Below are 23,835 nucleotides of genomic sequence, written 5' to 3' on the forward strand. Positions count from 1 at the left end.
CACTTCTATACCCAGAGCTTCAATGACCGTGGTGTTCAGGTGCGATATTTGGTTGAAATTTATACCACTACGAACGATGATAGCAACCCCTCCGCCTCTGGTAGTAGTGCCTTGCCGGTCAAGTCGTAGGAAGTGGTATCCTTTTAAGGAGAAATTAATATCTGGTCTAAGGTGTGTTTCACTAACAAGTGCAACGTCCACTTTTTGTCGAAGAAGGAATTCCATCAGGGGTATTTTCTTAGCAGCGATTGATCGCGCATTCCACGTAACAATGCGGAGTTTAGCATCCATAACGAATGGCTAATTCCGCAATAACGGCGAATTTTTCATAACGATTTCGGCAAAGACGGAAGCGTTGTGTCATAATTCGTAGTATCTCAACCCATTCCTCTATACTGAAGTCGCCTTCTTCGTCTCCTGGTGACGTATCAGCTGGAGCAGTAAAGTTGTGCGATGATGGTGCACGCATAGCAGAGCCATTCATTGGTTGTGTACGCATGATGGTTGCACGTGTGGTGGATTCTGTAACAGCCCGATCTCTGGGTAGCCACGGGTTTGTAGTAACGTCAGGGACAGTATTTGCTGCTGTTGTAGTTGCAGCTGTATTATGATAGGCATTGCGTGCATTGGCAGGTGTAGGCAGACCCAAATGCTTAAGAGGCGGAAAATTGGCATTAGTTAATGCCGGTGGAGGTTGCCCAGAGGGTTTTGGTTGCCTATGGGTGATGGTCGAAGTTTTTTGACGACTTAGATTGTAGTTATGTCGACTTGGACAGTCGGGATCAGTACTACGGTGGCTACCGTTGCAGTTTGCACATTTAGTAGCCTCTGGAGCTTTGGTAGGGCACGTTTCAGAGTCGTGTTCCTCAGAGCAATTTTCACATCGTTTCTTCATAGAACAATTTCTTGTTCCATGACCGAAGGCTTGGCAACGATGGCATTGAACAATACGGCCCTTACCACTGCGATGTGCCTCCCATGAGACACGAATGGAGTCAACCGTGCGGATGCACTTGAGAGCGGCCAGTGTGATGGTACCCTTTGTGAAATGAACAAGGTAAAGGCATGCCTGCCTGCTATGCCCCTCGTAGTGTTTTTTGGATATTTTGTGAACCACCAAGGGTTCAAGGGATTGCTCGCGTAAAGCGGTGATAATATCCTCTTCGGGAAGATCCGGGAGACCACGGATTACTGCCTTGAAGGGTTTCTCTGAGCGTAGTTCATGGGTAAAGAACTCCTTTCGATTTGCCTTAAGTAACGTTAAAACTCGGTCACGAGTTTCAGCAAGGCTGATTATTAGTTTCACATTTGCGCCAGCAAATTGATAGACAATACCGGGTATACCGGCAAGTTCAGCGCGTAGCTGATGATATGGTGCGTTGACCACGATCGGTGGTATGCGTGCAGAACGGATCACCGTATTGGGGCATGAGGTTGAGGCAGCAGTTTGAGGGGTTACCGCTGTATTGGTTGTTTCGACACGAACACTATCGTGCGAGCGATTTTCTACTTCCATAGCTCCCTCAAGGGAATAGATACTCTCTTTGGAGAGCGAGGCATTTGAATGCTTGTCTGCACAAGCAGGTTTAGATTCCTGTGATCCGCTTGGTATGGGTGCTGCAGCCGGTGCGAGAGTTGTTTTTTTGTTCGATCTAGATCGACCACTACTGCGAGAGCGAACCTCGATGAAATCATCGTCGCCGATGTCGTTCTCTTCGGTTTCAGATGATTCTTCCAGCTGAGAGTGCTTCAGGCGTTTATCTGGGGCATCAGCTGCTGGTAACGACGTACTCACCTCTGAAGGATTAGAGGTATCTTCCCACTATTTCTGTCTCTTTTTCCCGCGTTTCGCCATTCTGGCGACTCTTCGCACACAGCAGTCTGCTCGGCTCTATAGTATTTTTGCACTAGCTAAAAAACACGTCCGTTCGCGTCGAATGCTAGATTAGAACCTGCGCTCGCTCGTTCCGTTGCAGCCGCTGTGGTGTTGTTGTTGTTGGTGTTGTTGTTGATGGTGCAACAGTAGCGGATAATCCTGCCGCTGTCGATGGCTGTTGCACCTGATGCCGATGATGATGAGGCAGCTCTCCCGGATGCTGCTGCCGATGGGGCGTCACTGTGCGACTGAGCAGGGGGCGGCCGTGGTGCCGCGCGCGCTTGGACCGCTCAGCCGGAACCGCTGCACAGGGGCGACCGTGTTGTCGCTGCCGGTGAACTGCTGTGCAGGGGCGCGCAGGATGATGGTGATGACGATAATGATGATGCTGGTGCAGCAGGGGCGGCCGTGATGCCGCAACGACAATACTGCACCAGTGTGTCCGTTGACGCTGCAGCGGGCGGCGGTGATGCCGTATGTCATCGTTCCAAGGCGGAATGTCCCCTCGCCTTGGCCGGAATACGCTGCAGCGGAGTGAGGATCCCTTCGGGGCTTCGCGCAAGCCCCGAGCGTGCCCATCCTGCGCGATGGCGGTTGCCCGATGGTGGAACCGCAATGGTGGACTCTGTGCTGCGTCGGTCCTTTGCTGAGATCCCCCCCCCTACGCGAGGAGGATCCCATCCTCGTCGCCACTGTTGTGTCCGCACAAAACAAACATGAGACGGTGTGTACGGCACAAACAGAATATGTGTTTTATTCCTATCTTTGGTATGGGTACGATAAACACAGGTAATAAATAATATACACAACACAATGCGGGGAGAGGACGACTGGTGCTGCTCGCGCCGCGATCCTCACTGAGGACGTCACCGGATGACAGCCCTGCTGTCAACGGCGAGCCCTCAGGATGAGGCAGCGGTCTGTCCACAACAGGTAGTTAAAATGAGTTATTTATTTCGACCTATTGCTTCTTTTGTTGCGACCGCGATCTGCTAAGATACTAATAAAAATATCTATGAAAACATCAAACTGCCGAGCATAAGAACGACACTTAACGCGCATCAGTACAGAATGCGCTAGCCCCATCTCAGAAGCAGAAGATCATGAAGAAATGACTTCATCCGAACTGTACTGATCAGGTGACTTCAACAAGGATGGTATCCCAATCATGCTAGCCACGATGGTTAGTGTAGAGAATACGTATCCCAACTAGGACGAACGAATAAGAAGAGATCGTGCTGTCTCGGGTTCGTGGTAAGTATACGTGAACCATTTCTAAATGCTACCAAATCCTCTTGGTATCGTTCTGAACGAAAGATGCATAGGAGGCTTTTAGTCCTGTATCTGTGGAGTCGCTGTATTGGAATATATGGGTAGAGGACATTGAGCTTCAAACGTAATAGGATTCAGTCATCTTCTATCCTCACTAATGATAATTTCGTTATCAATAAAACCAGCTTTTTAATCTTTAAAAAATGGGTTCTATTTTTTGCGACGAAACTTGTTTGCTACATTACTGCTACCATGGTACTAAACCATTAGTAGCATAAAAAGCAGCAAACACGCATGTTTGCAATTGCTTCCATTATCTGTCACGTGTTTGTTGAACGTGCTATATTTTCTTCCACAGCAAATCACGGTAAAACTATCCCATCCTGAACCGATTGGTTTTATTTGCAGTCTGCAGTTGGAAAAGGTACTAGCATCATGTTGAAATTTACTCTTTACACCTTGTGCATCCTTTCGGCGACCGAAAGTTTAAAGGTAGTGTTTGAGAACTTTAAGCAACTTACCGGGCACAATATAGTAGATTGTGATATTCGTGTGCGCAAGTTCAACCGCACAATGACGGTGCTGAACGGATCGTTCGTCGTTCAGACTTGGCTAAACGACTCCATCGAGGTAGTATCTGGCACCCCACGGGTGTACGGGTGGGTTTTTTCCCCCGAACGGCACACTAACGCATCTTTCTGTTTTTTTTAAGGTTTCGGTCGATCTCTTTCATAGTCGGCTTGGTAATCAGCAGTTCAATCACTACCCAATGAAGCTACCATCGTGCGGTTGCTGTACCTTTTTCGACAACCTGCAAACGAACTATGGGAAGCAGACGAAGTCGATAACCAACCTGCCGGCAATAGGCGAGTGTCCGATGTCGCCCCGCACGGTCCATATGATCGATTTTGCCTTCCCGCAAGAGGTCGTGTCACAAGTGATGCCGAGAGGGCTTTGGAAGGCGCTGGTAACCGCTCGGCTGAATGGGAAGGTAGTGGTGACGTACTATTTTCTCGTGAAAGGGTACGATGATTTTTAAACAGGAGCTGCGGGTTACAATATATTAGTAGAAATTGATGAACAAATTTGTAATCTAAGGTAGGATCGGTTAGTTGTCTTGTTCTCGGTTAGTTGTCTATGATCCTCATGCGTCTAGCTCCCATCCAAGCAACACACATCAGCAACGATTAAATTATTCAAAGGCTAATATCGTCGAACTGGAGGAAAGAATAATTCTATTCGGTTCTACTTCTAACTGCTCCAACTTTCCATCTGTTAACGACGCTGTTCATGCCTTCACGATTTTCATGAAAAATGCTCTACAATCCTGTACACCAATTATGCACCAGAAACGCTCTCCAGCATGGACTAATAACAGGCTTATCATCCTCAAACGAGCCAAAAACAAAGCCATTAGTCGACACCGCTTTTTGAGAAGTAATATCACTAGCGAAAATCGTAACAACGCGATACATGCATACCGTCAGTATAACCGATCAAGATATAAGCAATATATATCTTCAATCGAAAGGTACCTTCTCCGACATCCCCGAAAATTTTGGCGCTTCATTGACAGCAGACGACGCTCAAACGTAATTCCAAGCACAATCAAATATAATGATTCCGTGGGCACTTCACCCGAAGATATTTGCAACATTTTCGCTGAACGATTTTCCGATGCCTTCTCCACCCCAATTGTAGATCAAACGGTGATCTCAAGGGCCACATCTTACACACCTCTAAACATGATTGATTATTATTATTATTATTATTATTATTATTATTTATTTTAATCTTCAACGGGCCGTATGGCCTAATTAAGATGTAACAGTTCAATTGAGAAAAAAATACATAGCAAAAATAAGATTTACATCGCAATTCACTGCGGCCACGGCAAAAGCCGGAGACGTTCCTTGAAGCACTGAGTTGAGATGTCGAAGTCGAAGCAATCCGAGACAGTGTTGAAGACAGCCGACATGCGGAACATAGGGTCAGACCGACCAGCACTGGAACAGGGTTGAGCGAGCCGTAGAGTTTCTCTAGACCTAAGTGTTCGGGATGGTGCATAGATATCGACTCGATGCAACAAAGGCGATGAGTCGATAGAGCCATTTAGCAATCCAGCGATGAAAGAGCAATGTGCATTGCGTCTTCTAACCGAAAGAGGTTCAAGGCCTAGAAGACGGCACCGCGCAGCATACGGAGGAAGATTATTGCGATCCTGCCAGGGAAGTAGGCGTAGGGCATATCTCGTGAGCTTACGTTGAATCGCCTCAAGTCGAGCAATTGAAGAAGCGGTAGTTGGGCTCCAGACTACGCACGAATATTCCAGAACCGAACGAACGATGCAGTTGTACACAGTTTTGATGCACATGGGGTTGCGGAATTCATTAGTTGTCCGGATAACCACGCCAAGTAATTGATTTCCTCTGGCTACAACGTCATCGATATGCTGTTTAAAGTTCAAACTAGAGTCAAGCAGAACGCCCAGGTCTTTGGCATGATTCTGTCGATTAACTGCAGTGCCGTCCATGAAGTAGGTCCCAGTCACTGGGCTCCTGCATCGACTAAAAGACACACAGTAGCATTTCTCGATGCAGATAGTCAGTCCATTACGCTTGCACCACGAACAGAAAATTTCGATGCAGTCTTGCAGGAATGTACAATCACCTGTGTTGTGAATAGGCGCGAAAATTTTTGCGTCGTCGGCAAACAGACTGATGCTGTCGGGAGGTAAAGCCAGGGTAACATCATTGATAAACAATATGAAGAGAAGCGGACCAATATTGCTTCCTTGTGGCACACCCGAGCTGCTGACTATTTCTTTGGACATGTGCTTATCAATTTTCACGATGTATGTGCGATTAATTAGGTAAGACTTAAGCCACTGTACGAGCGAGCTGGGAACTCTTAGCTTGTCGAGTTTAGCGAGAAGAATTGCGTGCGGAAGAGAGTCGAATGCTGCTTTCAGATCTGTATAAATTGCATCGACTTGAGCTCCGGCATCAATTTGACTAGTGCAATAGGTTACAAATTCAACCAGGTTCGTGGTAGTCGACTTTTTTGGCACGAATCCATGTTGATACGGGCTTAGGTAGCTGGGGCATGCATATAGCAGATGTTTGTATATCACTAGTTCGAACACCTTGGCAATGGCACACAAAGATGTAATACCCCGGTAGTTGATGGCATCTGTCCTGTCGCCCTTTTTGTAAATAGGAACCATCCAAGATTTCCTCCATGTTTTGGGAAAGTAGCCATTGGCTAGCGATGCATTGAACAATTTTGCAAGGATAGGTGCTACTGTCGTTTGACAGCGTTTCAGCACGGTAGAAGGAATTCCGTCGGGTCCAGGAGCGAAGGAAGGCTTTAGTTGCGCTAGAGCAGATAAAACGATCTCACTGTCGACGAAAGGAGTGCTCATGTTAATTGCGCCAGCCGGAGTGTTGACGAGAGCAGCATCAATGGTATCGGTATCATTCATGGCCGGTGAAAAGCAATCTGCGAAGCGATCCGCGAAGAGATTGCACATTTCATTAGTGTTGGCACTTGTTGCTCCTTTATACGTAATGGATTTAGGTGTATGCGTGGATTTTGTTTTGCTGTGGTAGAAGCGCCAAAACGAGTCAGGCCACCTGCAGAGGTTACGTTGGATTTTACTCAAATATCTGCGATATCGAAACCTGTTATAGCTACAGTATAAAGAGTGCGTGTCAAAGTAGATCGAGCGAGATCTTTGGCAGCGGCGCGTTTGGTAGTGACGATAAGCAGCTCTTTTTACACGTTTGAGTCGTTTGAGTGTGCGGTCCGCCCAGGGGGGGTTAGGTTTAGGACGCTGAACTGGGACGCATACAACAAAGGCTTGCAGCATGAAGGACGAGAATGAACATACTGCTTCGTCAAGTGAAATAAAATTGGAACAATGAAAGCTATTGTTAAACATTGAAATCATGTCGTTCAGTTTCACATAGTCAGCTTTAGCAAAGTTATAACGATAAAATGCGGTTGTCGTCGAGTTTTGTCGAGTCGTCGAATTGCGTCGGGTCGACGAGTTAATACGTATATTGAAGTCAAACGCCGTCAAACTTTAAATCCATCCACAAAGGTGTTGTTGGCCAGTGAGCGCGCTGTTGGTTCATAGTGCGTGATTGATGAGTATGCTGGCGAGGACGAAGGATCAGCTGTGGACCAGCTTATGCTAGGCTGATTGAAATCGCCAATAACAAACAGCAGATCCGAAGGCTTCAGTGTGAGAGTGAAGCCGCTGATACAATCATGTAGAGAGCGAAGAGTCGATATCTCGGAGCAAAGCTGCCATTCCCACGTTTGATATACGCACAGTAGAAAAGTACCTCAAAAGCCTTAAACCCTCTACAGCTCCTGGTCCCGATGGCATTCCGAGTTACGTCATCAGTAAATGCTATCAGTCCCTAGCACCTGTATTAACAAACATATACAACACGTCACTGAGTTCCGGTATTTTCCCACGCTTATGGAAGACCTCGTGGATGGTACCAATATTTAAAAAAGGGGATCGCTCATGTGCTTCAAACTATCGCGGTATCACATCACTTTGTGCGGTATCAAAAGCTTTTGAGCTTATGCTTTACGGCCCTATGCTCTCCGCTACATCGAATTACATTATGGATAACCAACACGGGTTCGTACCCAAACGTTCAACATTAACGAACCTCACTGAATTCGTTAGTTTCTGCAAACGTAATCTCGACTCCGGAGGTCAAGTGGATGCTATTTACACCGATCTCAAAGCTGCTTTCGACCTCATCTCACATGACATTTTAATCGCCAAATTGCAGAAGTTAGGATTTTCGGAACAAATAGTTAAGTGGTTGCATTCCTACCTCACAGAACGTTCATACAAGATCAAGGTAAACGATCATACATCTAGAGAGGTGCTTGGCACCTCAGGAGTGCCTCAAGGCAGCAATTTGGGCCCGCTGCTCTTCATTCTTTATATAAACGATGTTACCGTCATACCATTCCCGGTGTCTGCTTTTAGGGATTCAGTCGTTAAAAAAGCGCCGTGAGATAGCTAAATGCCTTTTTATATCAGGACTACTTAACCACCATATTGATGCTCCTACTCTTTAGGTACGATAGAATTTAACGCGCCATCTAGGAATCTACGTACACGTCAATTCATATCCGTCCCTCGTTATAGAACTCGTTTTGGCCAGTCTGATCCTATGTCAACTATGTGTCGAGCTTTCATAAGTAACTTTGATTTATTTGATTTCAACATACCACAGAATGTTTTTAGAGATAGACTCAGGACACAACTTACGTAATAATTTTATTTTCAAAATACATTTGCTGTTCTTGTGCACCTGTTCTCCACTATCGATTTATGTACCTTACATAGTCTATAAGCACTAATTTAACTACATTCATGTAGGATCTTCAAGATCCCGATGGATTAATCAATAAACATATTAAAGTAAACATAATAAAATAAATATAAACAGCCAATACTAAACGAAACCAAATCATTATTGCAAATTTAAATTTTGATACAGTAAACAAAATGATTATCGAATAACAGTTTACCATATCTGTGGTTGCTGTTGCATGAACATGCATGCCAATCATTTGTAATTGTGCAGCTAGATGTATGTATGTCATTATGTCTTGCCTCTAAGCATGGGAGATATTCGATTCCCTGGATGAGTTGTTGTCTGTCACGTGTCAGGTGATCCGATGAATAAAACCCAACGAATAGTACTGCACTATCGAGCTTTGGATCGTTGATTTGGAAAAAAGTGGACCAGTTCCACAATGGTCCTCTCTATATCTTGATGCACGTGTCGATGACTTTCATGCATAAATAGTAAAGCAATCTCGGAGCAGCTAGCACAATAAGTACAAACGGGAGCACGCTCTGTTCTGCAATGAGATCCTTATGGATGGCAATAGCTTTGCAACTTTGCAGCACATGCGTGGTTTGTATTAAAGTTACGTTCGAGAGCTTTGAGCAAACCAACGGTGAGCATATAATGCTGTGCAATCTCAGGGTACGAAAATTTAACCGAACGGCGACAGTCTTGAATGGTACGATACATCTGTTCCGGGAAGCTCACAATGATGTGCAGGTATGCCAACACTTATGTACCGTTCATGGCAGCATATTTCACTGTGAAACAAATTTCTCCATTCCAGTATAAGGTGGATATGTTCTATAGCCGGCTGGGCAATCAACAGTACAACCATCTGCCGATGAAACTACCGTCCTCTGGTGTGTGTGATTTTATAAATAATCTGTACGCAGTGTTTGAGGAATTTACTGAAATGTTCACGAATTTCCCCAACAAAGGCGAGTGTCCGATCAGTGTTAGGGATATGCACTTGTTGGATCAGGAGTTCCCCTCTAACGTTTGGCCCAAGTCAATGCACAGACCGGGCCTATGGAGGCTAGATGTAAGTGGGAAGCTAAACAACAAGCCGCAAGTTGAGTTTAACATTGGTCTGAAGGTGACGAATGATTGAGAGTACGATAGAGCAGGCAGTGCAGAGTGCTAACAGTTGTTGATAACATTTATGATGTAACATTCAATCAACCACAATAAACCTTCCGCAGTCATCGTGTAACATTTTCTTCTTCAACATCAACTTTATTGATTGTCTTAAGCACGTACAAGAAACCTAAAAGTGAAGATATATCTGGATGAACCATAATTCAAACTCAAACATCTTTTTACTCTTCTATACTACTTCTGATTGTCTCCATGGTCTTGTGTTGGCTTCAAAATTTATTTTGAATTGATAATCATCGCTTGTAGAACTTGTCAGCTGGTAAACTTAGTGCCAAACATTTGTCAAAACTTAAATCAAATCCTTTTTTTCAAGGACTCATACAAAAATTCTTTTCCAAAAAAATTCAAAACTAAACAATACGGTTCATGTCACACACTCTTTCACTTTCGAAAGGATTGTTCATTTCGACGTCGTTTACTTCTAAAGCCAAGCAACAATGCGTACAATGCGAAAAAAGAGGTAGTACACGTGAAGCACATATGATCGCCATGAAAATTAAACTGTTATAGTACACGTGACGCCAAGACCGTAAAGCGGTAGTAGCGCCTGATAAGTAAGTAAGTAAGTATATACACGTGACGCACATCGATATGTACGCCAGGATTCGCATAGTTATCAGCAAATGATAGATATTATATAAAAACTGAAAAAAACATTGACAGGAAGAAAACAATAACCTATCAACTGTGTGGTAAACGATGGTGGACGATAAGCTTTAAGTATAAATACTACCAGCACACACGTTCACCAATCCAAAAGCAGTTTGCTGCTGACTATAACATAACCTTCCCACTATGTTTCACTTGTTGGCAGTGACAATTGTTTTAATGTTTACACTTTTCTGTCACGAGACAGTTGGTGTAAGCTTATCTATTGATAGCTTTGAGCAAACGCTCGGGCAGGATATCATGGAGATGGACCTGCGTGTAAGAAAGTTCAATCGTACGTCAACTGTCATCAACGGTACAATTCATCTGCGCAAGGAAGCCACTAACGCCTTACAGGTAAGCTAAACACGACCAACACATCGTAACGGTAGCTCATCTCCTAATGCTATCGGCTACACAAGTTCAATCTAGACATTTTCTACAGCCGGCTTGGTAATCAGCAGTTCAACCATATGCCGCTGAAGCTGCCAACAGCGGGCGCTTGCGATTTTGTGGACAACTTGAAGCGAAACTATCCGGAGCATATACGAAACGTGTTCAATTTGCCAGAGATAGGCGAGTGCCCTATCTCACCGCGAGATGTATACATATTGGATGCAGAATTTCCTAACGAAGCGATACCGCCAGTGATCGCAAGGGAAGGCTTGTGGAAGGCAGTAATGCGCTGCTTCATCAAAGGGAAGGAGAGGGTCACGTATGCTATCACGTTGAAAGGAAGCTAGAGCTGATCACAATGTAACAAAATTTTATGAGTTATGAGTAAGTAAGAATTGAGCCGAAAGAAGAAGATAGCACTGGACAATCTTTATGGAAAGGTTTTTAAACAAATATAATAGATGTGTGGCTTTTGACTTAAGTTACCTCACAAATAAATTATTTGATTGTAAAAGAAATGAAACAGACTTGTTAGGCAGCTGACATTCAGCCAGCTACGCGATCTTTTGGCATGACAGGAGTTTATCCATCTTTTGTAATAAATTTAACTAATGAAACAGTAAGTAAGTGATGGCAGTTAGTTAGTGCATCAGTATTATTTCGTATTTTTGTTGAATGTCTACTCGTGGCTAAAGCATTTTAATAGTTAACGTGTTAATAGCACTTGAAATGAGGCCATTTTACAATATATAAACAGGAAGCTAATTTACATTAAGTGTTTTAATGTCATGTGTCCCATTTAATGCAATTATCAACTACTTGTGATTTTGTTACATTCGCTACATTTCAACTTCCTATCTCTGACAATATCAAGCAAAATCATTGCTAACCTTTATCATCCACATAAGGCGTACCACCTCTTCATCATTCAGCGTGAAAATGATGAACGCCTTCCAAAGCCCTTTGGGCACGAACGGTGGGATCGATTTGGCGGGAAAAACCTTATCGATGGTATGCACCTCCAGTGGCAGTATTGGGCAGGTGCCGCGTTCCGGCAGGTTGTAAATATTCTCCAAACAATCGCTATACTCCGCGTAAATCATGTCGAGAAAATCACACAGCGGCTTGGAGGGCAGTTTCATCGGGTAGTGATTGAACTGCTGGTTTCCCAGTGGACTGTGAAAAATGTCGGTGGAAATCTGGTGGAAATAATCATGGAAAATAAACTTTGCATACCAATTAATTTAACATTTCGATAGAGGGTGTTATCATACCAGAAAACTGTTGTTGAGAATCGTTGACGATGCGGTCGTTCCGTTGAGTACCTTCGTCGTACGGTTGTACTTGCGAACCCGAAGCGTAGTGTTTATCATATCAAATCCGGACAGTTGTTCAGCGCGCTCGTAATCGATCTGTAAAGCCAGCAGTGGAACTGCACTGATGACAAGTACTGCCCAAATGTTTAACATGGTGACAGTACTATACTACTCTGTGCTGTAGAACACAGCGCTGTACGCTGGTAGTCGAAGGCATTGGTTGGAATTTATAATGATATACCGGATTGCATGTAAATGGATGAGGCTGTTGTTGTACTATTAACCCTGTAAAAGATTGCACTCCGTGATACGCAAAATACATGGTAAATTGATAAGCATCGTTGTTACAGGCTATGTGCAGTATCTGTCAGAGCAATAATTGACTTGTTTCGATGTTGAGTGATGAAATGGACTTCTATTTTAGCAGGAATATCTGTTAATAGTTATATTTATACTCCCACAAGATACCACAAGATATAGTTTCTACCGTATACCTTGAACGCATACTTGGAGAAAGAGTATAGGGCATCGTGGCTGTTGTTTGAAATATTTGTCCTCATCCTCAGCATTTGTTTAGAATTGTTTTGAGTTTAAACATTGTAGAAGTATAGAAAAGGGAGATCGATTGAACGAAGCTTAGTTGGTTTACAACAATGTCTGGTATTAAGTTCTCCATCTCATTCGTATCTCCGTTTCAATAGTTCTAAAGTTCCTCCATTTTTATGAGTCTGCGGTATCAAGAAATGCTCATTGACAGATTTTTTATATATTATACATAAAGTAAATTAAAAAACGGCAAGCATGTTGTACTTAAATTATCACGCAACCTAAAACGATCGTAACATTTGCCCTTCTTCTTCTTCTTTTTCTTCTCTTACTTGATGTAACGTTTTACTCGGACATGCCAGTCTATATACAGGCTTTCGAGAGCTATTCTGTACCACACAGCCGGATAGTCAGTCCATGCTACGGGATATATGAGGCTTGAGCACATGATGGACATGCTATTAAGTCTTAAGAGTACAATCCCTTTGTCATATAGAGATCAAAATGTATAGATCGTCTTTGAAATACAGTCGAGTAGTGACAGTGTTTACTAAAACAAATCAGTACTTATTTTAACAATCCATTCAAACTTTGAAACATCCTTCTCTTTCAGCGAAGTATAGATGTAAATTTTCCACAGACCCGACGGTAAAAACGGAGGAATGGCTTTGGTTGGAAAGACCTTATTGATGGTGTGAGCTGATCGTGGCTTTATCGGACATACGCCCCGCTCGGGCATGTTGTACACGTTGACGAGATATTCACCGTATTCATCATGAAGCATATCGACAAAATCGCACAACTGGTGCGTTGGCAGCTTCATCGGATAATGGTTAAACTGTTGATTGCCGAGCGGACTGTGGAAGAGTTGTGTCGAAACCTGTGACGAAAAGAGAAAATAAACACAAACACATCAAGCGATGCGTTAAATTCCAAATTCTGCTGCATTTCTTACCACGTATTTGTTGTCCAGAACAATCTTCGAGGTAAATGTTCCGTTTAGAACGATCGTGGTGCGATTGTATTTGCGTACACGAAGCGTACTGCTGTACACATCGAATCCTGTCAACTGTTCCGTGCGTTCGAAATCAATTTGAATACCCAGGAGACGTGCAAGCAGCAGAAAAAGCAGTCCGAGAAGAAACCAAATCTTGGCCATGATAATTGTACTCTCTAGTTGACGATACGGTGTGTAATGGGTAGCAAAAATGGTTGTGACGCATTTTTCTAGTCGTATTTTAAAACCAAGCAGCAAAATTTCTAGCGTGCCGTTAACCCGATCGCGTGCTTCAGATATGCTGTGGCACGTGTGCTGGCTCGTGACGCAGTTCGTCATTAGCGTGTGCTCTAATAGAAATCTGTAATCAACAAGCTAGAGAATGCTGAATAGTCTAATGATAGATCTCTTGTGAAGTCCTCAGGCGGGTTTCATTCCTATCACTCGTAACAGGAGCTAACTTATCTGCCTCTTGTGATCTTGAATGAGGCCTCCTTGATCGCGTCGATCAGGTATGTCAAACTGGCGGACGGTGGGCTCCTGAAGGTACTGTATGCGGCCTGCAACGGTATGAAATTAAGAACAATCCAGCTCACATTGGAATTGGAACATCTTTACATTGATATACGACTAAGATATTACGGCCCGCGAAATGCTTTTCGGGTCAACAACTGGCCTGACTAAATAATGAATTTTACTTATCCAGTGTAGATCATCATGCGAAAGAAGAGTTCAAAATATGATTAAATGGAATTAAAGCAATGTCGCCCTTATAAAAAAAATGTAGAAAACCTGATCGAAATCCGTTCAGTATTCATTGCAAACAGTGAACAGTTTTATTAATTCAAACAAGGATAATTAAATAAGAGACCATGCTATGTTAAAAATCGCTTTTAACATTAAATACCATCTCGAACCGTGATACCTCGACATTTTTTATCTTATTTATCATGTAAGCCTTCCACAGACCTGGGCGAAAAAAGTGCGGTACCGCTTTGGCCGGGAAATTTTTATTCACGACGTAGATCATGCGGGGAGTAATGGGACATTCGCCCCTTTTTGGCATGTTGATTATGTCCTCGACGTGCTCATTGTAGCCTTCGTAAAAGTTGGACATAAAGTCGCACACGTCACGGGTTGGAAACTTGGCCGGATGGTGATTATACTGCTGATTGCCGCGGCTGCTGTGAAAGAAGTCCGTCGAGACCTGTCGCGACCAAATAAGAAAAGAAAGCGATATGTAACGGTAATAGAACGAAATTATAAAAAAAAGTCTGCTGAATACTTACCATAATGGTTTTGTTCAGTGGTGCCACTATCTCTAGCGTACCGTTGAGCGTTACCAGCGTTCGATTAAACTTCCGGACGCGCAGTGAACTGTTGTACACATTAAATCCTGACAGTTGCTCGAATCGTTCGAAATCAATTTGGATTCCATGTAGGGAAACAGCAGTTAGCAGGAAGGAAAATGAAACGATCCACATGTTGGTTCTGTTGCCGGTGCGTAAATGCTACGATTTCAGGGTGATCTAGCTGCTTTTCATTCGAACAACATTGCCATTGATCATGCGTTACAGCAGGTTATCAGTATGATCGAGGGAAACGTCGCTGTGTTATAGAGGGAAATAAGCATCAATAACACGTTGTAATAGCACGTGCTTTTGCTGTCCTGTTTACTAAGACCATATGAATATGAAGGCCAGCGAATGGCAAATACAATAAGTTGTATAATCATTTTAGATTATTGTTTTCGGTTATTGTTGTTCGTGTTGTTCGTAATTATACGCAAACAAGTTTTAACGACTTCCTTTATTTTCTGAGCGCTTCTACTACTTAGTCAGTTGTTTATTAGAAACATTAAGGTATCACAATATGCCACAGTCTATCAAATTAGTTTTTATCAGGTAAGATAATCTACTGTAACCTATAAAATATTCACAGGGCAGTTCAATGATACATTCGTTGTAACGGGCACTAATTCACCGAACGGTTTAGAACGTAAGAATACGTATGAATTGGGGGGAGCAAATAGGCATTTAAGGTATTAAGAGCACTTTATTTTATGTATGTGTTTAGTGAAGAACTCCAACTACAAATTACAACCAAAAATAATGTGAACATTTTTGCAACAAATGATTTTGGTGCTAGAGCAAATCGTTGTTAACCTTGGCGATAATTTCAAACCTTACAATCTCGACGTTTTGTACCGAATTGATGAGATGTACCTTCCACAGCCCTGGCGGGAAAAATGGAGGAACGGCTTCTTTTGGAAACGGCTTATTAACTACGTAGATGGTGCGTGGTCGAATCGGACACTCGCCCCTTTCCGGCATGTTGATCATGTCCCTCACGTGCTCGCTATAGTCGGCATAGAAGTTGTCCATAAATTCGCAAACATGGCGAGTGGGTAGCTTTACTGGATAGTGATTAAACTGTTGGTTACCGCGACTGCTATGAAAGAAGTCCGTCGATATCTGCAGAAAGTTTATAAAAAAAAAGATTTTTAAAACCAGGACAAATAGTATGAACAAAATCACGCAACCACATACCATGAAGCTTTTGTTCAGTGGTACCACCACCTGCAGCGTACCGTTAAGCGTAATCATCGTTCGATTGTACTTACGGACGCGCAGTGAACTGTTGTACACATTGTATCCGGAGAGTTGGTCGAACCGTTCAAAGTCTATTTGTATCCCATGAAGAGAAATCACACAAAGCAGCACGGAATATAATACGAACAACATGTCACTTTTGATTGCGCAGCTTTGAGGCTGCATAATGACGATCGAGTGTTTTTAATTCGAATCTAAGCTACCTAGCTTGCACCTACTCGCGTGCCGAATGCACATCGATGTTAGCCATTTTAGCGAAGATGTGGTAATGATAGTGATGATGTGTGGGGTACTGGAGTGAAATATTAGCAATGCATATATGTACACTGCATACATTCGTAACAAATGTACTTTGTGATATGAGCATACTTTTAGTACAGTTTTCGTCTACTTACACATCATCCCTTGCCATTCCTGAAATCAAATTCGCTTTGGTGTTAACATTTTTGTGATTTTTTTACATTAAGCTGTATGATACGTCATATGATATTTAGATAAGTCATTAATTGCACGGCATTATAATGATATGTACATCCTATATTTGACGCAACAATAACACATCTGTTCATGGGGCCCTTCACGATTCTAGTCAGTTTTTTGTATGGAGTTTGACAGTTGGAGGGTGAAATCATGTCAATCAATCATCATCACACAAAACTAGCCTGGAATTTTCAGTCTAAATTATTCTAGCCTCAAAGCTAGAATTAGATTCGGGTACCTGTTCGAAAAATTACAAAACAAGGTGGTGTTTATATTACCAAGGTGCATTAAAGAGATCTGGTGATGGAATCCAGAATCACAGTGTATGTAGTCCAGTTGGTCTCATAGCATGTTTTTTATAACCAAATTTGATTATCACTTTTTGACAAGATGGGTGAAAACTTTTGTTCAAACAAGCATTCTGAAGGTTTGACGAATACACAAAACATTCTTAAAATCTTCATTCAGAAGCAGAAGCAATAAAAATCAGCCTTCTAAATACATACACCTTGGGATAAGCTCACCTGTATATTATACCCTCTTAGATAGCTGCTCGAAAACTGCCATACAATGCAAACAGCTGACAGGCTGAAATTTCAGCCTACGAACTTAAAACGGAAAGCACCCCCATAATGGGTTTATTTAGTATGTTAGTATGTTAAATGTTACATGGAAATACAATGTTGAAAAAGACTACGCATCTCATTGCAATGACGAAAAAAAAAACATTCTTTATGGTTCTAGTCGTACCGTCGGAAAGAATAGTGCGGTCAGATTCCGAGATCTTGCCTAGCCTTGATGATCAGCTCAAACCGTGCGATCTCAACGTCGTTCATCGTCAGTTTGATTTGTGCCTTCCATAGTCCCGGTGGGAAAAATGGAGGCACCGCTTTGGCTGGAAACGGTTTGTTGAGTATGTCGATCTTGCAAGGTTTAATCGGACACTCGCCCTTCGCCGGTAGGTTATCCAAATCGTCTACATACTCGCTGTAGTCTGTATAAAAGTTGTCCAAAAACTCGCATATGTTCTGGGTAGGAAACTTTACTGGATAGTGATTGAACTGTTGATTGCCACGGCTGCTATGGAAGAGATCGGACGTTACCTGTGCAAGATAAAGACAAGTAAAAAAATAAACTATTCAAGATGGACACTGTGGCTTTATTGGCCTTTGATTTAAACAGAAACTGTTAGAGATTATTTGGAGTTGGAGTTTTCTGGACATTGTTTGACATATTTATGATTAAATATAACATTTGATAAGAATATAATAACCATCGTTATTACTGACGACTCCAACAACGGTGCCAACATTTTCTTATAATACCAAAAGCCGTGCGAAGGAAATTCGTCAATATACTTCACTACATACCATAACGCTTTCGTTAAGCGGTACCATCAGCTCTATTGTACCGTTGACTGCAACCGCCGTTCGATTGTACTTGCGAACACGAAGGGAATTGTTGTAGATATCGTATCCTGCCAGTTGCTCTAATCGTTCAAAATCGATTTGCATTAGTTGCAGCGTAACTGAAACAAACAACAGAAATGAGAACAGTACGCTCAACATGATGGTAGATGTTCGTATAACGATGAACCGTTCAGGATGGTCAGTATTAATACAAGCAGCTTGAGGATTACGCAAGTGCTTGATCGCGTGATAAGAGCTAACACAGAAACAAATATGTTCTGCATGACAAGTACCAACTCACTCCCTATTATTCAATGAGCGTTTGTGATAAATAGAATACATTACATGTTGCTAATAGATAGCTACTGTTAGGCTTGTAGCAATTGAGCAAAAAACGCTTGCTTAAAAAACGCTTGTTTCTGAGAGAAAGAATTCTGTTGATAACGCCTCATCAGAAGGGATGAGACATCAAGTTTAACTAACATAAGGTAAGAAGAAACTTGCCCGGATGTGGGAATGTCTTTCTTCAATGGGGAGTAACCCAAGAACGCGACATCGGATAGGACATGAAGGAAGGGATTGATAAGATCCAGGAAGGAACCGTCGAACAGCTACTCGAGTGAATTTACGCTGGACACTCTCCAGTCTGGCCATCGAGCCTGGAGGAGATCGAAGAAACAGCGGCGTTTTCCAGGATAGGTCGAACCCAGCAGCAATACAAAGACTTCAAGCATAGACGATCGCGGATTTCGGACGCGAGTCTAATAATGAGTCTTAGTGACTTATTGGCTTTGTTGATAACATGACCAACACGCATTTTAAAAGACAGCTTCTCGTCCAGCCACACACCCAGATCCTTTACCGACGATACTCGACGTATGACATCATCACATAGGGAGAAGCTAAACGGAATCAACGCGGATTTGGTAAACGAAATCGCGCAACACTTGTTTGGACAAAGGCAAAGGCCATTATTGTTACACCAAACAGAGATGAAATTCAGCACAGTTTGGAGATTACCACAGTCAGTAGACGAAGATACAAGTAGGAAAATTTTGACGTCGTTGGCTTACAGCAGACAGCCTTTAGCAGAATGTTATATCAACATACCATATAAAATCACACTAAAAATATGTAAAACACGTCGATTTGTGGTAGGTTCGATCTTGTTAGCTGAAGAAAGATTGATCTTTTTTTTGTTAAGATATTTTGCCATGAAAGGTTAAACATGTTTGGATTGAATTTTTTAAATTTTTCAAAAGTACTTTGACACATTTCAAAATAAATAAAAAATCATTTCAACTGATTATAAACCATTCTCAATGAATAATGCGGTTCTGGAAAACAATTCGTTCAACAATTTTATGACAAAAACAACAGATGTTTTTGCATCAAACTCAAACAAAACTGGAAGTGTGCGTAATTGACTGACAAATACTGTACATTTGCTACTGTGCATTTTAATTATTTGATTGGTGCGATCAGATTTCCAAATCATTCCTAGCCTTGGTGATCAGCTCAAACCGCGATATCTCAACGTCGTTCAGCGTCAATTTGATTTGTGCCTTCCATAGTTACGATGGGAAAAATGGAGGTACCGCTTTGGCTGGAAACGGTTTGTTGAGTATGTCGATTTTGCAAGGTTTAATCGGACACTCGCCCTTCGCCGGTAGGTTCCCAAAATCGTCAACATACTCGCTGTAGTCTGTATAAAAGTTTTCCAAAAACTTGCACACCTGTTGGGTAGGAAACTTTACTGGATAGTGATTGAACTGCTGATTGCCAAGCCTGCTATGGAAGAAATCTGACGTTACCTGTGCAGATTAACAGCAATTAAAAAAGGAAACTACATCAGTCGGACGTGCTATGATTGGCCTTTGTCTAAAATGGAAACTGTTGGCATAATTTGGAGTTGGAGATTTCTTAACGCAGTGACATGACATTATATTGAGATGTTGTTACACACAATAAGGATATGTTTTACATCGTTATTACCAGATACTCGAGAAAGGTTGCCATCAGTTTCCACAAATGTCATAGTCCGAGTGAAAGAAATTAGCCAAGTCACTTTTCTACATACCATGATGCTTTCATTAAGTGGTACCAACAGATGTATTGTACCGTTGAGTGCAACCGCCGTTCGATTGTACTTACGAACACGAAGGGAACTGTTGTATATATCGAATCCTGCCAGTTGCTCTAATCGTTCGAAATCGATTTGCATTACTTGCAGTGTAATAGAAACAGACAGTAGAAATGAGAACAGTACGATCAACATGATGGTTAGGGTAGGAATAACGATGAACTGCTTAGCTCGGCCAATTGAAATACAAGTGGCTTTAGGATAACATCGCGTGAAAAGAGCTAGTAGAGGAAAAGGTTATGTTCTACATTACAAGCACGAACTCTCCCGCCCTGATATTAAATGTACGTTTGTGATAAATAGAATACATTACACGTTGTCAATAATGTTAGGCTTGTAGCATTTGATCAAAATAAAATTGAAATAGCTGGTTAGTGTGAATGTGACGGTAGCGTACGCATTGTAGCAGAGAACACAGAACACCGTTCAGAGCTATCTGTAATTATCATTTCATAGCAAGCTCTTTTTTCATACGCTCATATTTCATTTGCATGCCATTCCTTATTTGCAGCGCGGCATGTACATGACATTCTTCCATGCGGTGAAATCAACGCAAAAAAAATGCAAAGTGTTGGGTTTGAATATTTGCAATAACAAGGTGTGAGTGATGAGATGGCCAGGTGTGGCTAATCCTAAGACGTGATAACACTCTCTGAACCTAGTGTGATGGATGTTTTCTCTATGATGGTGTTGTAGTCTTGCTTATTTGCAGGAAAGAATTGCCTATCTAGTAAACGTCTCTACTATTCCCGATAACGGTGCTGCCAATGCAATGAAATAACGGCTTGGAAGAGTATAGTAGTGGCAAGCTATTTTATAATGCTGATGATGATTTTTGCGAATATATGGGAGCGTAAGGATGAGATAGGACATAAAAGGGGACACGGGTTAGGACGTTCGGCTGTTTGACAGTAGGCACCAAACTACATACAAAAAAAGCACTGATTCTGAAATGCTCGTGTATTAACTGCAAATATTGCGCACGATCATTGACTCAAAATTCATCAGCTTAGCTCTGGTTCAAATTCAAAAGACAATTGAAATAAAATTTAAACAGGTACGATAACTTTAGCAACATAACAATGGGGGATTTAAAGATTTCAACGATTCGCCGCAGGCTCGATCAGGTTAGCTGATGCACGATTGATTTTTTTGTTGAAGCAATAATATTTTGTCATTTTGAATATTTTTTGTCATTTGTTTTAACGTTTTTAAATTTATTGGATGTAGTATGACACATTTCAAAATAAATGAAAACTCTTTCAAAATTAACATTAACCATTCCCATTGATTGGTAGGGTTATGGAAAACTATTTGTTGAAAATTGTTTAACTTCAATAGAGAAGCAACTAACTGGAAGTGTGCATAATTGACTGGCACATACTGTACATTTGCACACATAACTCAATTTGCTCTTTGCAGGAACGGATGATGAATCGATCAAATTCCGAAATCGTTCCAAGTTTTGGTGATCAGCTCAAACCGCGCTATCTCAACGTCGTTCAGTGTGATGAGGATTTGCGTTTTCCACAGTCCCGATGGGAAAAATGGAGGTACTGCTTTGCTCGGAAACGGTTTGTTGAGCACGTATATAATGCGCGGTGCAATCGGGCACTCGCCCTTCCTCGGTAGGTTAATCATATCGTCGACATATTTGCTGTAGTCTGCGTAAAAGTTATCTATAAACTCGCACACGGGCTGATTGGGGAATTTTACTGGATAGTGATTGAACTGCTGATTGCCACGACTGCTATGGAAGAGATCGAAACGTATCTGTGCGAATTAAAAAAGAAAAGAAAAAAAATTAAGCTACATCTGACAAAAAATGAGACATTATCGGTTTTTGACTTAACTTGAAACTGTTAGCTGTTTTTTAAATGTCCTACACATTCTTTGACACCATTACGGGTTGTTATTACATTATTATAATCTGAGACTTGAGAAAGGGTGCTAACAGTTTCAGAAAGTGTTATAAACCGTGTAAAAGAAATTTGTCAACTCGATTCACCACATACCATAACGCTTTCGTTAAGTGGTACCGTTAGATGTATTGTACCGTTGAGTGTTATCGTTGTTCGATTGTACTTACGAACGCGAAGAGAAGTGTTGAAGACTTCGTATCCTGAAAATTGTTCGAATCGTTCGAAATCAGTTTGCATCACTTGCAGCGTAAAACAAAATAACAACGGAAATGAGAATAGTACGATCAACATGTTGGTAGATGTAGGTATAACGATGCGCCGTTCTGGTTGGCCACTTTTAATCCATGCAGCATTGGGATTATGCAAGTACCAGATCGCGTGAAAAGAGCTAGTAGAGGTAAAGGCGATGTTCTGGATGACACAAAACGACTTTCTGCTCATATCATAGTAAAATGTGTGTTTGTAGTAAATGTAAAAAAAAACGTTGTACCGCTGTTCAGCTTGAAGCATTTGAGAAAAATAAAATTGAAACAATTGTTCAGTGTGAATGTGACGCGTTCAGTGAGGGTTTAATAATCAATAATGATGGCGGGCTTTTTTCATGCTTTGTGATGATGCGAACTATAATTAACTGTTTGACAATTATGACAACATTCTTATAACATGCCCTAGCTTTTTTATCCTATCAGCCTTTGCCACCGTCAGGATGATCGGTTGCCCTTACAATTTAGCTTGTGGTTTCCTTCTTTTCCACATGCTCGAACACATCTACAAAGATGGTTCAGAAGATGCGTCGCTCACAAACGCGCAAGACGTTTCCATCATCCGCTCTCATGGTTCAAGGCTCATGTCTATAGACAATGTGCGGTATATCTCACATTTCGTGCAGTCACGAAGTCTTCTAGATCTCAGCAGATGTTGAAGCCCATAGTATGCACGACTCCCCTGCACAATGCATTTCCGATTTTCGCTGCTGATGTCGTTGTCCAAAATAACGACCGTCCCGAGATAGCAGAAGTTATCATGCCATCACATACAAAGACACACACCTCCAATGTATGGATGCTGGTCAGTGAATTCAGTACTTATCAATATTCTCTAATTATTATTATTATGATTTTATTATTATTATTATTTTATTGGTTAATCCTCAACGTCCCGTAAGGCCTAATTAAAATGGGTAATAGAAGACAAACATATATTTAAAAAAATACATAACAAAATCAAGATTTGTATCGCACTTCACTGAGACTACGGCAGAGGGCGGAGACGTTCCTTCAAACGCTGAGTTGAATTACTATACTTTATATCAACATAAAAGAAAACAAGTTTGGTATGTTTATATCAGTCATCGCCAATCAAAACAATCAATCCATAGAATCGTCACTCCAGTTAGCGAACGTTGTTCGTTAACTGGAGTTTGTTAACCTCTCAGTTAGCGGTCATCTACTGTAGTTGGTTTCCACTGGCTAGAACCTCATCGATATGCTGTTTAAAATTCAAGAAGATGAATCAAGAAGAACGCCCAGATCTTTGTCATGATGTCCTGACATTTCTTTGTCTTTGTCGATTGACTGCAGTGCCATCCATGAAGTAGGTACATACCAGTAATTGGGCTTCTGCATCGACAAAAAACACACAAAAGCATTTCTCGATGCAGATAGTCA

At 41.9% G+C, this 23,835-nt stretch overlaps 9 protein-coding genes across 9 annotated transcripts; 2 read left to right on the plus strand and 7 right to left on the minus strand.

Annotated features, from left to right (window-relative positions):
* Positions 1–3,583: 3,583 nt before the first annotated feature.
* LOC133392780 (uncharacterized) lies at positions 3,584–4,194 on the plus strand. The gene is made up of 2 exons (XM_061654140.1): positions 3,584–3,778; positions 3,861–4,194. The coding sequence occupies exons 1-2, from the start codon at positions 3,584–3,586 to the stop codon at positions 4,185–4,187; spliced, it is 522 nt and encodes a 173-aa protein (XP_061510124.1). The 3' UTR covers positions 4,188–4,194.
* A 6,285-nt stretch (positions 4,195–10,479) lies between these two features.
* Positions 10,480–11,118, plus strand: LOC133394059 (uncharacterized). The gene is made up of 2 exons (XM_061662513.1): positions 10,480–10,704; positions 10,770–11,118. Exons 1-2 carry the CDS (start codon positions 10,495–10,497, stop codon positions 11,088–11,090), a joined length of 531 nt encoding a protein of 176 aa, XP_061518497.1. The 5' UTR covers positions 10,480–10,494; the 3' UTR covers positions 11,091–11,118.
* A 465-nt stretch (positions 11,119–11,583) lies between these two features.
* Positions 11,584–12,619, minus strand: LOC3291862 (uncharacterized). Its single transcript, XM_061663094.1, has 3 exons — positions 12,554–12,619; positions 12,018–12,227; positions 11,584–11,942 (listed from the first exon to the last, which is right to left on the minus strand). Exons 1-3 carry the CDS (start codon positions 12,617–12,619, stop codon positions 11,613–11,615), a joined length of 606 nt encoding a protein of 201 aa, XP_061519078.1. The 3' UTR covers positions 11,584–11,612.
* A 536-nt stretch (positions 12,620–13,155) lies between these two features.
* On the minus strand, positions 13,156–13,779 carry LOC133394113 (uncharacterized). The gene is made up of 2 exons (XM_061663097.1): positions 13,561–13,779; positions 13,156–13,485 (listed from the first exon to the last, which is right to left on the minus strand). Exons 1-2 carry the CDS (start codon positions 13,762–13,764, stop codon positions 13,156–13,158), a joined length of 534 nt encoding a protein of 177 aa, XP_061519081.1. The 5' UTR covers positions 13,765–13,779.
* A 703-nt stretch (positions 13,780–14,482) lies between these two features.
* Positions 14,483–15,086, minus strand: LOC133392862 (uncharacterized). Its single transcript, XM_061655101.1, has 2 exons — positions 14,892–15,086; positions 14,483–14,809 (listed from the first exon to the last, which is right to left on the minus strand). The coding sequence occupies exons 1-2, from the start codon at positions 15,084–15,086 to the stop codon at positions 14,483–14,485; spliced, it is 522 nt and encodes a 173-aa protein (XP_061511085.1).
* Positions 15,087–15,746: 660 nt separating this feature from the next.
* LOC133392800 (uncharacterized) lies at positions 15,747–16,346 on the minus strand. Its single transcript, XM_061654358.1, has 2 exons — positions 16,152–16,346; positions 15,747–16,076 (listed from the first exon to the last, which is right to left on the minus strand). Exons 1-2 carry the CDS (start codon positions 16,344–16,346, stop codon positions 15,747–15,749), a joined length of 525 nt encoding a protein of 174 aa, XP_061510342.1.
* Positions 16,347–17,388: 1,042 nt separating this feature from the next.
* Positions 17,389–18,619, minus strand: LOC133393967 (uncharacterized). Its single transcript, XM_061661598.1, has 2 exons — positions 18,065–18,619; positions 17,389–17,797 (listed from the first exon to the last, which is right to left on the minus strand). Exons 1-2 carry the CDS (start codon positions 18,260–18,262, stop codon positions 17,465–17,467), a joined length of 531 nt encoding a protein of 176 aa, XP_061517582.1. The 5' UTR covers positions 18,263–18,619; the 3' UTR covers positions 17,389–17,464.
* Positions 18,620–19,587: 968 nt separating this feature from the next.
* On the minus strand, positions 19,588–20,447 carry LOC133394114 (uncharacterized). The gene is made up of 2 exons (XM_061663102.1): positions 20,070–20,447; positions 19,588–19,917 (listed from the first exon to the last, which is right to left on the minus strand). The coding sequence occupies exons 1-2, from the start codon at positions 20,379–20,381 to the stop codon at positions 19,678–19,680; spliced, it is 552 nt and encodes a 183-aa protein (XP_061519086.1). The 5' UTR covers positions 20,382–20,447; the 3' UTR covers positions 19,588–19,677.
* A 1,239-nt stretch (positions 20,448–21,686) lies between these two features.
* On the minus strand, positions 21,687–22,459 carry LOC133394115 (uncharacterized). Its single transcript, XM_061663104.1, has 2 exons — positions 22,262–22,459; positions 21,687–22,019 (listed from the first exon to the last, which is right to left on the minus strand). Exons 1-2 carry the CDS (start codon positions 22,457–22,459, stop codon positions 21,687–21,689), a joined length of 531 nt encoding a protein of 176 aa, XP_061519088.1.
* Between the last annotated feature and the right edge of the window lie 1,376 nt (positions 22,460–23,835).

The sequence above is a fragment of the Anopheles gambiae genome, chromosome 3 (genome assembly GCF_943734735.2).
Source record: "Anopheles gambiae chromosome 3, idAnoGambNW_F1_1, whole genome shotgun sequence".
Taxonomy (NCBI): domain Eukaryota; kingdom Metazoa; phylum Arthropoda; class Insecta; order Diptera; family Culicidae; genus Anopheles; species Anopheles gambiae.

Excerpts from the sequence above, each read along its gene's own strand:
- LOC133394059 (XM_061662513.1), top strand. The coding sequence starts at position 10,495 with ATGTTTCACTTGTTGGCAGTGACAATTGTTTTAATGTTTACACTTTTC. Across the intron at positions 10,705-10,769 it reads AAGCCACTAACGCCTTACAG|TTCAATCTAGACATTTTCTA; the intron begins GTAAGCTAAACA and ends CGGCTACACAAG.
- LOC3291862 (XM_061663094.1), bottom strand. The coding sequence starts at position 12,619 with ATGAGGACAAATATTTCAAACAACAGCCACGATGCCCTATACTCTTTC. Across the intron at positions 12,228-12,553 it reads TCTCCAAGTATGCGTTCAAG|TATAGTACTGTCACCATGTT; the intron begins GTATACGGTAGA and ends AGCACAGAGTAG. Across the intron at positions 11,943-12,017 it reads TTCTCAACAACAGTTTTCTG|ATTTCCACCGACATTTTTCA; the intron begins GTATGATAACAC and ends TATTTCCACCAG.
- LOC133393967 (XM_061661598.1), bottom strand. The coding sequence starts at position 18,262 with ATGTTGAGCGTACTGTTCTCATTTCTGTTGTTTGTTTCAGTTACGCTG. Across the intron at positions 17,798-18,064 it reads CGCTTAACGAAAGCGTTATG|GTAACGTCCGATCTCTTCCA; the intron begins GTATGTAGTGAA and ends TATCTTGCACAG.
- LOC133394114 (XM_061663102.1), bottom strand. The coding sequence starts at position 20,381 with ATGTTGATCGTACTGTTCTCATTTCTACTGTCTGTTTCTATTACACTG. Across the intron at positions 19,918-20,069 it reads ATGTAAAACATATCCTTATT|GTAACGTCAGATTTCTTCCA; the intron begins GTGTGTAACAAC and ends TAATCTGCACAG.
- LOC133394115 (XM_061663104.1), bottom strand. The coding sequence starts at position 22,459 with ATGTTGATCGTACTATTCTCATTTCCGTTGTTATTTTGTTTTACGCTG. Across the intron at positions 22,020-22,261 it reads CACTTAACGAAAGCGTTATG|ATACGTTTCGATCTCTTCCA; the intron begins GTATGTGGTGAA and ends TAATTCGCACAG.
- LOC133394113 (XM_061663097.1), bottom strand. The coding sequence starts at position 13,764 with ATGGCCAAGATTTGGTTTCTTCTCGGACTGCTTTTTCTGCTGCTTGCA. Across the intron at positions 13,486-13,560 it reads TTCTGGACAACAAATACGTG|GTTTCGACACAACTCTTCCA; the intron begins GTAAGAAATGCA and ends TTTTCGTCACAG.
- LOC133392800 (XM_061654358.1), bottom strand. The coding sequence starts at position 16,346 with ATGTTGTTCGTATTATATTCCGTGCTGCTTTGTGTGATTTCTCTTCAT. Across the intron at positions 16,077-16,151 it reads CACTGAACAAAAGCTTCATG|ATATCGACGGACTTCTTTCA; the intron begins GTATGTGGTTGC and ends AACTTTCTGCAG.
- LOC133392862 (XM_061655101.1), bottom strand. The coding sequence starts at position 15,086 with ATGTGGATCGTTTCATTTTCCTTCCTGCTAACTGCTGTTTCCCTACAT. Across the intron at positions 14,810-14,891 it reads CACTGAACAAAACCATTATG|GTCTCGACGGACTTCTTTCA; the intron begins GTAAGTATTCAG and ends TGGTCGCGACAG.
- LOC133392780 (XM_061654140.1), top strand. The coding sequence starts at position 3,584 with ATGTTGAAATTTACTCTTTACACCTTGTGCATCCTTTCGGCGACCGAA. Across the intron at positions 3,779-3,860 it reads GGCTAAACGACTCCATCGAG|GTTTCGGTCGATCTCTTTCA; the intron begins GTAGTATCTGGC and ends GTTTTTTTTAAG.